A 15,418-nucleotide genomic window follows, 5' to 3' on the forward strand; every position below is an offset into this window, starting at 1 on the left:
CATCCTCAAAAATATCTCCATGGCTGCAGAAACTATATCATCACTAAACTAACTCACACATGGAAGAGAATGAGGTCAGAACAAATAGCTGATGCACTGGTGCTATACATTTGAATCATATATAAATTTTTCTCTTGCACACTTCAGAGAACACAAAATAGAGAGGTGTAGGAAGCATCAGGTTTACAATACTGATTCAGGAAGGAACCAGTACCACAACCATCCATCCATCCCCCCATTCCCTAAGTATTTACTGAGCACCTAGTATCTGTCAGGTACCACTATAATCGCTGAAGGAGAGTGAACAACGCAAGGAAATACGTCTGCCTTCTGCATCCTAGCGGTGGAACAAAGACCAGAGACAAGAAACCCAACAAGTAAACAGTACCTCAGAAGGTGGAAAGAGCAAAGAAGGGAACACAAGCAGAGGGAGATGGCCAGGAATGGGGAGGGGACCCACGGGGCCCTACAGTGCCTACCACAGTCCCCGGTGTGAGCCAGGAAGGGCACGCTCCACAGGACAGGGAAGGGGAGAAGCGAGGATCCTGGACCAGAGCGCCGGCGTTCATCCGCACGCTGGACTAGAAGCTGCAGGGCCCAGCACGAGCTCCCTCCTGCTCTGGGCTTCGGGATCTTCAAACACAGTGCAATATGGAGCGGCAGTACAGCGGGTTCATGAGTTTCCAGGATTAGATGAGTTAACACGTGTAAAGCACTTAGAACACTACCAGCCACACAGTAAGAAACCCGGAGACGTTAGACACGGTTGCTGACTGAAACCCATTCAGGAGCGCGGCATGCTCAGAAACCAGCTAGTGACCGAGTAAAGAAGCGTTCCGAGCGAGGCTTCAGCAAGCGCTCAGGCTTGCCAAGCCTGCAGAAATCTGTTTCCAAATGACTGCGAGAGTCACTCCCAACATGCACGTCACCCAGGCACACTGCTGGCAAGGGCACAGAGGTGTGACTGTCATGGAAGAAATCGCAGGCGCTCTGGCCCCAGAGGAAAAGTCTCTCTACTGGCTTTCACCAGGATCCAGAAATGGGGATGTCCACTCGCACTGTAGAGGGCTGGCACTCATTCCTAATTTTTTTTCTCTAAGAATCACTCAGCTGGCACTTCCTCACTGCTTTGTCTTGTTCCTAGAAGTAGCTGAGCCTGCATTCAGACAGTTTGGCACTGAAAGAAACCATTCTCTCTCTTGCACACGTCAGCAGTTGAAGGGGTTTTTCGTTCCTCAAGGACTGTGAAGGACCAAGTGACTCTACCTGACTTAAGTCCTCTGCTAACTCTGTGAACACGCAAGCAGTTTAGTGGTTAGTATATCAGACAACATAATCCCAGTTTGGCGAACGTGTCCAAGGAAGCTAGTGTCCCCCTTTGCTCTCTTCCCTACCAAACAGATTTGGCAGACGTGAGCCACAGTCATGTCATCCGTAAGACAACGGCAGATGAGGGTAGCCTGGGTGTCCACCAGCCACTGAAGCACTGGGGGATCAGGGTGTCTCGGCCTGAGGCAAACCTCTGCAGCCAGCAACGACACACAGTGACAGTGATAAATGAGCAAAGGAGTCATTTTCTGAACGCCAACCATCAGTGAGCTGTGATGCTGGGGCTTTTATACATATTATCTCATGGAAAATCTTTTTATGAAATAGTTATTTCCCCTTTACAAAGGAGAAAACGGGCTCGGAAAGGTTCCAGCACCTCCACGAGGCTAGTGCTCAAACTCAGGTCTGACTGCAGCCTCACCTTTCTGTCTACAGCGAGTGGCTGTGTTGTGTCTGTGTTAGTCGGTCAGTCGTGTCTGACTCCTTGTGACCCCAAGGACTGTAGCCTGACAGGCTCCTCTGCCCATGGGGATTCTCCAGGCAAGAATACTAGAGTAGATTGCTATTTCCTCCTCCAGGGGATCTTCCCGACCCCAGGATCAAACCCAGGTCTCCCACACTGCAGGCAGATTCTTTACCGTCTGAGCCACCAGGGAAGCCCTATGTTAAGACAAGCAAACATGGATCTAGAATAACGCAGGACGACATTTACTGAACATTTACGATGTGCCAGGCACATATGATTTAATTTACATGTATGATTTAATTTCATCCGTATAAAAACTCCTTTAGAGAGAAAGAAACTGAGTCACAGGGAGATAAGAAACTTGCCCCAAGACAGAAGGTTAATTAAGGTTAAAGCTGAGGTGAACCCTGGAATCTGACTGCAGAGCCCCAGCTTATAAACTCTGCACTAATGCTGCCTTCCATGAAGTGATATAATGATTAAAAAAAAAAAAGTACTAAATAGAATGGGCTTCTTGGGTGGCTCAGTGGTAAAGAATCCATCTGCCAATGCATACGTGGGTTTGATCCCTGGGTCAGGAAAATCCCCTGGAGAAGGAAATGGAACCCACTCCAGTATTCTTGCCTGGGAAATCCCATGGACAGAGGAGCCTGGTGGGCTACAGTCTGTGGGGGTCACAAAGAGTCAGACACAACTTACTAAATGGAACACCCAGCTGAGCAGCTGTTTCCATGTGAGGCTGTCGCAGTCCTGAGGCCCTGCCCGAGTGCTCATCGCTGTCCAGACTGGCTGTGCTCTGTCCATCCACCCACACATGTGGAGGGGCCTGCCATGCACCACAGGGCGGGGGGGGTTTCTGGAGGCGACCCAACACCGGCCCGGTCCTAACCGTCCTCCCTGCAGGCCCCTCTGCCTGGTCAGCTCTCCCGGGGCTCTCCTCATGGACGCTCAGACGCTGGTGCTCAGGTCCCACCTCGGGAGAGGCCGTCTCTGGTTGCACCAAAGTGACGCCTGCCCCTTCCCCTGTTCTGCGCTGCCCCGTGTCTGCCATCTGCCTTTTCAACTGCAGAGAAAGCGCCACGAGGGCCGGGACCGTGCCTGCCTTATCCCCAGAGCTTAGAAGGGCGTCCAGCAGAGGAAACTCTCGTGATTAGGTGCTGAGGGAAAAAATGTTCTCATTCTCAGTCTTTCTCCCTCCTGCACACTGCTGGCAAAATTATCTTTCCACAACCACAAATCCTGGCCCAACCTGCAATGCTGGAAAACCTCTGTGGCTCTTAGTTATCAAATTCCCATCTGCTCACTTTGTCTTCAACACCCTGCCCAACCCGGGTCTAACCTCTTCTCCAAAACACCAGAGAGGCAGTGAATTTCAGTGGTTAAGATGAGGGCTAACATGGAACTCTGTCAATGTTATGGGACAGCCTGGGTGGGAGGGGAGTTTGGGGGAGGATGGAAACATGTATATCGTTGAGTTGCTCTGCTGTTCACCTGAAACTATTGCAGCATGTTAATCAGCTATATACCAACACAAAACGAAAAGTTAAAAAAAGAGCGTGGACCAAGATTCCAGCTCTAGCACCTACTAATCTGAGATAACTGACCTGAGACAGATCTGGGCCTTGGTTTTCTCATCTGTTAAATGGTGCGATAATATAGCACCCTATTAAAGGGTTGTGTGTGAGGATGAAATGAGTTATTAGATCAAAAGTACCGAGAGTCATTCCTGACATACGACACAGAATGTGACTTTCTCCTGCCACCAGCATGGGCCTCCGTCACATCCTTCTGCTCCTCCCTCCCTGAATGGGACATACACTTACACACCCCTGCCTTTTCCACCTGGGCAGTTTTGAAGTCTGCCACTGACTCACTATGACTACATATGTTTGTTATAATGTGAAGCTCCTTAGAGCAGACATCGCATCCTTAATTCTTTATAAGGTATGGGACGCTGATTCACTTGATAAATGTTAAACCAGGGATCATCACCTAAAACTAGTCATTAGTTTGTCCTTTCACAAGAGTGTGAAAGGTGGCCCTTTAAAAGTTCATTCAGTTTCCTTTTCTGTTTACTTAAATGCTGACTTCTAAGAATAACTGAAGGATTAGAGGGCTTTCTCCTCCCCAGTTCTGCAGGCTCCCATCTCCCACCCACTCCTTTCTCACCATCACTTATAATGATAATGCCATAAATACTGACCCTGGGGCAGTTAAAGTGATCCTCAAATACTACACAGAACACAGGGATTATTATTATTACTGCTAGTAATACTGACGGATCTTGCCTCCACCAGCAATTACTGGCAGGAACTTGTCCAGTGACACGGAGACAACTGTTTTCTCTGTGTCCCCCAAGACTCCGCCAGGGAGAAACGGAACTTTGCACATTAGGGACAACATGTCAGCTCTCTCAACTGAAAACAGGTGTAAAATAGATGTCCAACTTGTAAATAAAAATGAGGTTGGTGAGTAATTTGAAATCTGGAATATTCCAAGGACTTGGGAGGTTTGGGTAGTTTCCAGAAGGGATTAGAATCTGATCAATTCAAGGATACTGGGTTCTCAGAAGCCTACGAAAGGCAGGTAAAAGAGCTGGTCTTTCAACACATCACCTGGGGCAAGTCTCACATCTACAGAAGACACCTGCCTGCAGGGTCTAGATACCTCCCCACCTGCACCATCCCAGTCTAGTTCCATCATATCACAGGCTGGTTAACCTTTAATTACACTGTTTCTGGCTTACCAACAACCATCATATATTATGATGTTTCAATGGGAAAATATATTCCCAATCTAAACAACTGACTTACAGAACACTTTTTGGAAAAGGTCTTATCCACAAGGTAGGGATCACACAGAGTGGGAATCAGCCCTCTCTGGGGAGAATTTGTAAAGCATCGTGTCCTAAGTGTTGCAGGAAAAAGCAGCCAGCCTTTTTGAAATGAGTAATGTAGGCTACTTGGCCAAAGTCGCAGACCCAAGGCTGATTAAGCAATAACAAATATAACAGCTAGAAAACAGGAGGAGGTGAGATGAGGAATGGGAGTGAGCAGAGGCCAAGGGGCTGGGGTCAGACACAGCAGGGTGTGAGACTTGGCTCTGGGGAGCAACCCACTTGTCGGTCGGCTCTTCCCCAACATCCCTAGGCCGGCTCGTAGACACTGTCCCCTGCCTCAGAGGGCCTTCCTGAACCACCCACTGAGAAACAGCCTCGCCCTCAGCCTGCAGCGTTCCCTCTCCCCGCGGCACTCACTGCTGTCGGGACTGCCTGCTGCTCCTTGACTGTCAGCCTCTCCCTAAAAAAACACGACCTCCCCGAGGAGCTGCACTTGTATCTCACGTGCGAGCACGCACCCGGCCTAGTGCAGTGTGTGGCACAGGGAGACACAGGACGCACGCACGTCTGCTGAGCAGACAGGGCGGCACTATGAGGATCCGTGATGGAATAAAGGGGTAAGTGCTCCATTCACCTACCTACGCATCTACCCACCCACCCACGTACCGACCTACGGATGATGGAACAGCATCGCTATACAGCAGCTCTTAATGAATATTCTAGAAGAAGCAGAACAGAGGATGATTCTGCTATCAATCAGCAAGTGTTTACTGAACAACTGGAGAAACCAGGAGCGTATGACATGGTTCTTTCAGGCGGTGGAACAAAAGTCAGCTCAAGATTGACAGCAGCTTGAATGCTTACTTAAAATCTGTAAATAAATGTCCTTAGTCAGTGTTTGGAATTTATAGAGAACTCCTAGAGTCATGACATTAAAAGAGCTTGTTCCTTGGAAGGAAAGCTATGACAAACCTAGACAGTGTAAAAAGCAGAGACATCACTTTGCTGACAAAGGTCCGTCTAGTCAAGGCTATGGTTTTTCCAGTAGTCATGTATGGATGTGAGAGTTGGACCATAAAGAAAGCTGAGCACTTGAGAATTGATGCTTTCGAACTATGGTGTTGGAGAAGATTCTTGAGAGTCCTTTGGACTTCAACGAGATCAAACCAGTCAATCCTAAAGGAAATCAGTCCTGAATATTCATTGGAATGACTGATGCTAAAGCTGAAACTCCAATACTTTGGCCCCTTGATGAGAAGAGCTGACTCACTGGAAAAGACCCTGATGCTGCGAAAGACTGAGGGCAGTAGGGGAAGGGGGCGACAGAGGATGAGATGGTTGGATGGCATCACTGACTCAATGGACATGAGTCTGAGCAAGCTCCGGGAGATGGTGAAGGACAGGGGAGCCTGGCGTGCTGCAGTCCACAGGGTCGCAAAGGATCGGACATGCCTGAGCAACTGAGCAGCAGCAGCAGCCTGCAGTCCGCCTGACACTAAGCTGATGCTGACAACGTGCTCAGAGCCGTCGGCTCTGCACCGTCTCCCACAAAGTTGACTGAAGGCTCAGGTCCACCTCTCCTCACAGGGGAGCGGGGTTGGGGAGGTGCCCAGACAGAGGCCCCCTCCCCACATGTTCCTCCTGGACGCAGCCCCACCATGCTGGCCCCTTGGCCTTTGCTGACAAGCAGGGAGGCTGCCGTGAGATGCTGGAAGCAACCGAGACCAAGGCTATTTCACCTGCCTTCTCACCCGTGCTGCATGACAGCTGTGGTCACACACACATATTTTGGGAACAAGACTGAAGAGCGAGACCTTTCGCGTCTCTGTGAGCACAGTGTCTCCATGAAATCTTATCTGTACAGGGATTCAGAGAATGAGTCAGCTGCCTCTGCAGTATTTGAGCATAGAGTTCTCTGACTCATACTTAAAAGTTGGGAAAGAGGGATATTTAAGATAGTGGTTTTCAAACTACAGTTTAAAAGACAGACTACTTTTCTGAAAACGGAGTTATACACAAATTCTTAACACGTTAAACAGATCGCTGGGGGGGCTCCTGGGGCCAAGGCTACAGTGAGGGGCCAGGCTCTGCCCTCTCGGCCTCCCCCTCCCCAATACCTCTGAGGAGCACAGCTGGCTTAAGGGGAAAGGAAGTTAATATTTAGATAAATAAATAGATGAATGGAGAACGAGGGAGAAAGGTTTCCTTAATATGAGGAAAGGTGGAGTGGCCAAGTCACCACTTTGCACCCATCATAGTAAAGACTGTTTCCAGCAAGAATCATCAGTGGAAATTCACCCTCGGAGGGAAAGTTTGGTAAGAAATAGGATACTGGCCTGACCTTCAAATGTCTCCCCAGTTTGCTTAGACGGGAGAAAACACTGCTTATCCTCAGGGCACCAACATCACTGGTCTGCAGACTGCAAATATGTGAGCGTCATACGAGACAAAGAGAGGCTGAGGAAACATTACAAATTAAAAGATAAAAGAGATGGCATCTAAATACATTATGTGATCCCTGACGGGATCATGTACTTGAGGGTAAAATATTAGAAAGGGCACTATTGGGACAACCGACAACATTAGAAATGAAGCTCATCAGTCATAGAAGTGACGCATCGTTGCTATTTGGCGCCTGCACTGTGGTTCTGCGAGAGGATGCCCTGTTCTTAGGAAACACACACTGAAGTAATGGGCCTGAACGGGATGTGGCACGTGTGCCCGACTCCCTGACAGCTCAGAAGAACACGCATCATGTGGCGTATTACGTGCAGAGAGGGAGCAGTGGTTCTCAAAGTGGGGTCCCTGGAGGAGCATCCGCATCACCAGGAACAGGAGAGAAATACAGACGTTGGGGCCCCGCTCCAGACCTCCCAAATCGGCTGTCTTGTCTGTCTGACAGGCCCTCCAGGGGGTTTCTGCTGTCAACTTCTGAACATCACTGATACAGAGAGGATGATAAAACAAGTGTTGTGAGTCGTTTCTGGGGAAAGGGCATAGCTTTCTGGATGATTACTGAAACTTACCTGTACTCTGAAAGTGTTTCAAAATAAAAATTAACAATAACAACAACAGAGGGTTAGCCTATGTAGAGATGTGAAAAGGAACAGACCCTGGGGGCAAGGAGGCAGATTGCAGGGTTCCTGCAGAGACCTTCACAGAGGTGCTGGGACCAGAACCTCTGTTGCCAGTGAGGGGCGGGGGGTCGGGTCGCTCGGTCTTCCAGCAACAAATCTCCTCCCGGCAGGAAGTGCAGCATGAAACCCTCTAACCTGAGTAGGAGAGCCCGGCGATCTCTATAAACAGGTCCTCTTCAGAAAAGCTTTCGGGGAGCATGAGGAAAGCCGCAGTCACAGCACTCTTCAGGTTTTGATCCAGGGCTGAGCGGAGGGCCACATCCTCATTCATCGCCACGATCTTCACCTGGAAAAGCGGGACGTTCAGAAGAAGGCTTCCTGAAGTGGGGCACTGCCCAACCTGGGAGTTACTACACGCGCTGGAGCTGTCCAAACCCTCAGCCCTGAAGATACTGCAGTGTTAGGCCAGTTGGCATGAAACAGTCACTAATCTAATTCTGGAGTCTCCTGTTTTAAGCCCAAATCAGAGAACTCAGGACATAGGAAAGAAAACAAAATATTTTTCTAAATGAGGAAACCACATGAGTTTTGAAAAAGAAATCAGTACAAAATGGAATAAATGACCTTTGGGAAGTTGAGAATTTTATTTTTTAATCTCTTTGTTCTTCATTTAATTTTATGGTAGACAAAGGCATTTTACTTCTTTATTGAGAACTCATCCCTGTTCTTATCTAACCTGAGCAGGCCATGCTCTATTTTGAACTGATTTGAACCTACCAGTAGTCATGTATGGATGTGAGAGTTGGACTGTGAAGAAGGCTGAGCGCCGAAGAATTGATGCTTTTGAACTGTGGCGTTGGAAAAGACTCTTGAGTCCCTTGGACTGCAGGGAGATCCAACCAGTCCATTCTAAAGGAAATCAGCCCTGGGATTTCTTTGGAAGGAATGATGATAAAGCTGAAACTCCAGTACTTTGGCTTCCTCATGCGAACAGTTGACTCATTGGAAAAGACTCTGATGCTGGGAGGGATTGGGGGCAGGAGGAGAAGGGGACGACAGAGGATGAGATGGCTGGATGGCCATGAGTCTGAGTGAACTCCGGGAGTTGGTGATGGACAGGGAGGCCTGGCATGCTGCAATTCATGGGGTCGCAAAGAGTCGGACACGACTGAACAACTAAACTGAACTGAACTGAACTGAAGGAATAAGGAAAGCTAGCTAGCTAGAAGAAACTGCTGTCTTTGACGTTCCCCGCCCATCAGGACGCAAACTGCTCCAGTGTGTCTGACTGGGTGTAAAAGCTGCACTGTAGTCAACAGCTTGTGCTCAAGCCCTGTCTCTGCCTCTCACTGCCTCTGTGACTATGGGTACTATTCTTTACCAGTAAAATGGGGTTAATAACTGAACCAGGCTTACGAGGTTGCTGGGAAGATTCAGTGAGAGCCCGCAGCTGAAGGGAGCTTCCCTATGTGTCTCCTGGTGCACAGAGCACGCGCTTCTCTGAGCTGGGGCTTCTCATCTTTATGAGATCAGAGTCTCCTGCAGGGCTTGTTCGAACACCCATTATTAGGCCCATCCCCAGAGACTCTGACTCAGCAGGCCTGGGTACATTTCTGCCAGGTTCCCAGGTGACACTGATGCTGCTCCAGGGGCCTCATGTGAGCACACTGCTCTAAGGCACGAGCTTAGAACCAGAACTGCCACGTTGCTCTTTGTAGCAACTGTGGCAGTGTGCACTCCCAAGGTGATTGTGGACCATCATGCTGCTTCTGACTGACTTTCTAAGCAAGCAGTGGGTCTAGAAATCCCTCCTGAGGACACTCATGTATCTGAAATGCAGCTGCCATCTCTGAACCATTCAGTGCTATAAGCAAACTCTCCTCATGTTCCAGAAAGTAGGGTTTAGACTGCCTTTCATTAAGACACAAACAGTATGACAAACTCCAAATTAAAATTGTATTAGATGGCAAGGAAAGACAGGAATGATGTACATCCCAAAGTATAGTTTCTTCTCTGTTTTTTCATTAATTGTGAAAAGCAGTATTAGAAAACAACTATTTTATAAATCAGGCTTAAGAACCTGATTGAAGAAAGATTGAAGGTAGGAGGAGAAAGGGGACGACAGAGGATGAGATGGTTGGATGGCATCACCGACTCGATGGACATGAGTCTGAGCAAGCTCTGGGAGTCGGTGATGGACAGGGAAGCCTGGTGTGCTGCAGTCCATGGGATGCAGAGTCGGACACGACTGAGCGACTGAACTGAAGAACCTGAATTCTACCTTTTACCTTTTGTCCCTTTTTCAAATGGAATATTTACAACATACAAAGCTTCATATGGTATGTAAGGTATTTAATTCCATGTGCCTCCTCCTTCCTTATAATTACAAGGACTTAATGGCCCTGAATTAAGCCTTGGAGCACTTTGGTGAGTTTGGAATTACCACAAACATCTGCAGAAAGTCAAAGCAAGGAGCAGTCCAAGAGCATGGCCTGCCCAAGGTTGCATAATGAGCTGATGGCAAAGACCAGGGTAACACCCTTGTACTTGGCAAAGCCAGCTCTGAGTATTCAGACATACCCTCACCCATTCTGTCCTGCTTAACTTTTAATCTTGGAAGATGATTAAGACAAAATTGAAGGTCCTAAAATAACTCCTCTGTCTAGTCCTTGAGTAGCTTTCCCAAGCCTCACACTCCATATGGAATTGGGGATCTAAGAGGGCAGCCTCCTTATCTCACTAATGGGGAGACTGAGACCCAGAGGGTTAAAAGAGCTCCCCTCAAGGAACAGGCGGCACTCCGGACCAGGACCTGTCCAGTGAGCCTGTGAAGCCTCTTTATTATTTCCTACTCTTCATCCTCATTCACCAGGTCCTGCTCAGTAATTCTTCACCCTCTTTTTTTTTTTTTTTTTTTTGCAGGGGAGTGAGGAGGTGAACTTTCACAGAAACTCAATGAAAACAGAAGCTATTTTGAGATACTAATGAATCAAAGGTGCAAAGGAAAGAGTAAGTTTGGGAAAATTTTTCCTATTTGATGAAAAATACTCCTGTTCTCTAAGAAAGTTTCTACTTAGGTGTTTCTTTTTTTTAAAGGCAGTCTGTTTGCTACTTAAGCTTAAGAGAATGAAAATAAAAGCATCCTAACTCAAAGGAAAAACATGAGTTCAGGACACTCTGCTCATCTGGTTCTCCAGAGGAAGGTGAACCAGGAGCTTGTCTTGGCAGCACTGTTCCTTGCTGTTCAGAGTGAAAAGCTAGTGAACTCTTGGGACACTGCCAGAGAGGCCCTGGAAGAAAAGGGAAGCCCTCAGATTTGTGAATAGCTGTCTGTATCTTACTGGGAATGCCCCGACCTGAACCACAGATCGACCATCAGCACTACTGCCAAGGGGAATATCCTCACTGGAAAGAGAGGAGGCGTAACACTCAAAGGGACTTTCAAAAGCCCAACTGGAGAGATTTATGAGTACCTTTCAAGACAGAAAAAAGGACAAAGTCACACATGGTCTCCTCTATAATAGTCACATGAGACGAGCTTGAATTGCAAAGAGTGAAGTTATAGTCACAAAGAACACAGCCCTCCCTCCCGTTCAAACACTCGACCATTAATCCAGCGACACTTCCCATAGCAGCTTTCTGTTCCAAATGAACAGAAAGGCCAATTTTTCTAAATGGACTCGCTTGAGGACCAAAAAGAAACAGTAGACATTTGAGCTGAATTTTTTAAAAAACCAACCTTATTATCTACCTACTGGACTGTAGGCACTTGAGACTAGAAACGTGGTTGTCTTTTTTTTTTTAATTCTCCTGGCATACACAGAGAAAAAACTTAGTTGTCTTTTGAATAAGTAAATGAATGGCTCAATCTTTCATTTCAAAGGCTAGAGGCCCAAAGATTTGCTCTCAGCCAGGCAGAGCCAAGACTAGCGAGCCAGGCCTTCCAAGTCTCATTCAGGGACGTTTTCTACCACTGGGGGAGGTTTTCTACTACAAAAAGTAAGTCAATGAAGTTACAATATGGTGACGCTTGCAAACTGTGAATATACTAAAAAAACCACTGAGTCATACACTTTTTTAAAGGGTTGAAGTGTGTGTGATTATATCTCAATAAAGCTATTATTTAAAAAAAAGCTATATGACTAGCAAATAAAAGAAAAAAATATATTAAAATGAATACATTAAAATAAATTAAAATTCCTTTAACAGGGTGGCAAAATACCATTGTTTGTCAATGTGAATACTTTAAATATTTACAGCAAATTATCCATACACTAAAAAAAAAAACCCTGAAATACAAAAATTCAACTTACATTAAATAAATTAGAGGAATAAATACTAATATGACTTTAGACTTCTTTGGCCTAAAGACTGGCTACAACGAGACTCTATTAGCTACTTCACGTGTTTCTCAACTTGGAAAATGGCTTGGTCGATAACACAAACTCACAGTCACACTAGAAGTAACACCGGGCTGTCTCCTCAATGATGAGGTAAGGTAACTGTAAAGTATAATAGAAATGCAACTTGTATTCAATTTTTTCCAGAAATACTTTTTTCCAGGAGTAGTTTTTAAGCAAAGTACTCCTCTATATTCTTTCCTATTTTCTTAATAATAAACTATCTTTTAAAGTAGGTTTAGGTTCACAGCAAAGCCAAATGAGAAGCACAGAAGAGTTCCCATATGCCCTCTGCATATTCCTTTTAAAGACTTAAACTGCTAGTGATTGAGAAATCCTATTCCATTTGTAACATGGAGGATAATTTTAGAGCTTCAGACAACATAATTTAATGTAATTCCTTTTAAGACGGATGAAAACAAAAAATTCACACTCATTCCCACAATTCTTTCTTAAGATATTCACCCATTATTTTCGTCCAAAGGCTTCCAACTCTTTCTTTTTATCAGATTTGTTCCTTTGGTTAATATTTGCTGCCACCTAGAGGTTAAAAAAAAAAATCTGTATTTGGCTTAGACAGTAAAGAAGCTGCCTGCAAGAGTCCCAGGTTTGATCCCTGGGCTGGGAAGATCTCCTGGAGAAGGGAATGACTATCCACTCCAGTATTCTTGCCTGGAGAATTCCATGAACAGAGGAGCCTGGCAGGCTACCGACCATGGGGTTTCAAAGAGTTGGACACGACTGAGCAACTAACACTTTCAGGGGTAAAAACAGTTTAAAGATAGTTATCCTAAGAATCAAGATTGCCAGGAGAAATATCAATAACCTCAGATATGCGGATGACACCACCCTTATGGCACAAAGTGAAGAGGAGCTAAAAAGCCTCTTGATGAAAGTGAAAGAGGAGAGTGAAAAAGTTGGCTTAAAGCTCAACATTCAGAAAACGAAGATCATGGCATCTGGTCCCATCACTTCATGGCGAATAGATGGGGAAACAGTGGAAACAGTGTCAGACTTTATTTTGGGGGGCTCCAAAATCACTGCAGATGGTGACTGCAGCCATGAAATAAAAAGACGCTTACTCCTTGGAAGGAAAGTTATGACCAACCTAGACAGCATACTGAAAAGCAGAGACATTACTTGGCCAACAAAGGTCTGTCTAGTCAAGGCTATGGTTTTTCCAGTAGTCATGTATGGATGTGAGAGTTGGACTGTGAAGAAAGCTGAGGGCCGAAGAAATGATGCTTTTGAGCTGTGGTGTTGGAGAAGACTCTTGAGAGTCCCTTGAACTGCAAGGAGATCCAACCAGTCCATTCTAAAGGCGATTGGTCCTGGGTGTTCTTTGGAAGGAATGATGCTAAAGCTGAAACTCCAGTACTTTGGCCACCTGATGCAAAGAGTTGACTCATTGGAAAAGACTCTGATGCTGGGAGGGATTGGGGGGAGGAGGAGAAGGGGACGACAGAGGATGAGATGGCTGGATGGCATCACCGACTCGATGGACGTGAGTCTGAGTGAACTCTGGGAGTTGGTGATGGACAGGGAGGCCTGGCGTGCTGCGATTTATGGGGTCGCAAAGAGTCGGACACGACTGAGCGACTGAACTGAACTGAACTGATCCTAAGAATTCTCCAGTTAACAGTGATTTACTTCTGCAGAAAAGAGAAACTGGAGGCAGGTGTAGATGGAAGAGTTGATTTATCCATTTATGATTTTTAATCTTTAATTTCATGTGTTATGTTCAAAACCTCAATTGGTTCTTAAAATAGCTTAATTTTCTTGTGCTAGAAGCTTATTTCCTGATGCTAGGAAAGATTGACGGCAGGAGGATAAGGGGACAACAGAGGATGAGATGGTTGGATGGGATCATCGACTCAGTGGACATGAGTTTGAGCAAACTCTGGAGTTGGTAATGGACAGGGAAGGCTGGCCTGCTGCAGTCCATGGGGTCACAAAGAGTTGGACACAACTGAGCAACTGAACTCAACTGAGAAGCTTCTTAATAAGCCTGTGCACATGTGCTAAGTCACTTCAGTCGCATCTGACTCTTTGCAACCCCACAGACTGTAGCCTGCCAGGCTCCTCTGCCCATGGTATTCTCCAGGCAAGAATACTGGAGTGAGTCGCCATGCCCTCCTCTGGAGAATGTTCCCAACCCAGGGTTCAAATCCGTGTTTCTTATGTCTCCTGCACTGGGAGGCGGGTTCTTTACCACTAGCGCCCCCTGGAAAGCCCAACAAGCCTGAGGGACTGTCATTGTTATCAAGAACACTGTCTTCTCCAAGTAAGCTGAGAAATGCAGTTTTAAATGACCTGAGTGTATCTGAGTGTTGCTTTGAACTGATGTTTTTATCAGGATACATGATATTTAGATGAAATCTGAGGTCATTTCCAGTGCTTACATTCTGAGATTTCATGGCACATCTGTTTTCTGCAGTCTATTTGTACAAGCTGGATTTAGAAAAGGCAGAGGAACCAGAGATCAGGTTGCCAACATCTGTTGGATTATAGAAAAAGCAAGGGAATTCAAAAAAATATCCACTTCTGCTTCATTGACTACACTAAAGCCTTAGACTGTGTGGATCACAACAAATTGTGGAAAATTCTTAAAGAGATGGGAATACCAGACCACCTTACTGTCTCCTGAGAAACCTGTATGCAGGACAAGAAGCAACAGTTAGAACCAGACATGGAACAACGCACTGGTTCCAAATAGGGAAAGAAGTACTTCAAGGCTGCATATTGTCACCCTGCTTATTTAACTTATACGCAGAGTACATCATGTGAAATGCTGGGCTGGATGGATCATAGCTGGAATCAAGATTTCAGAGAGAAATATCACAAACCTCAGATATGCAGATGATACCACTTTAATGGCAGAAAGTGAAAAGTCTCTTGATCGTGGTTAAAGAGGAGAGTGATAAAAACTGGCTTAAAACTCAACACTCCAAAAACTAAGACCATAGCATCCAGTCCCATCACTTCATGGCAAATAGATGGGGAAAAAGTAGAAACAGTAAGATACTTTATTTGCTTGGGCTCCAAAATCACTGTAGACGGTGACTGCAGCCATGAAATTAAGATGCTTGCTCCTTGGAAGAAAAGCTATGACAAACCTAGACAGCATATTAAAAAGCAGAGATGTTACTTTGCTGACAAAGGTCCATCTAGTTAAACCTATGGTTTTTTCTAGTAGTCATGTATGAATGTGAGAATTGGATCATACAGTAGGCTGAGCACTGAAGAATTGATGCTTTTGAACTGTGGTATTGCAGAAGACTCTTGAGAGACACTTGGGCTGCAAGGA

At 46.0% G+C, this 15,418-nt stretch overlaps 1 protein-coding gene across 2 annotated transcripts in view; it reads right to left on the reverse strand.

Annotated features, from left to right (window-relative positions):
* Window positions 1–15,418, reverse strand: part of LOC138087513 (phosphatidate cytidylyltransferase, mitochondrial) — a 48,982-nt gene that overhangs the window by 24,993 nt on the left and 8,571 nt on the right. For both annotated transcript variants that reach the window (XM_068982691.1, XM_068982690.1), the window contains exon 4: window positions 7,907–8,057. In XM_068982691.1, the coding sequence (XP_068838792.1) occupies window positions 7,907–8,057 (151 nt within the window). The remainder of the gene's footprint in view (window positions 1–7,906; window positions 8,058–15,418) is intronic.

This window comes from Capricornis sumatraensis, chromosome 10 (genome assembly GCF_032405125.1).
Source record: "Capricornis sumatraensis isolate serow.1 chromosome 10, serow.2, whole genome shotgun sequence".
Taxonomy (NCBI): Eukaryota; Metazoa; Chordata; class Mammalia; order Artiodactyla; family Bovidae; genus Capricornis; species Capricornis sumatraensis.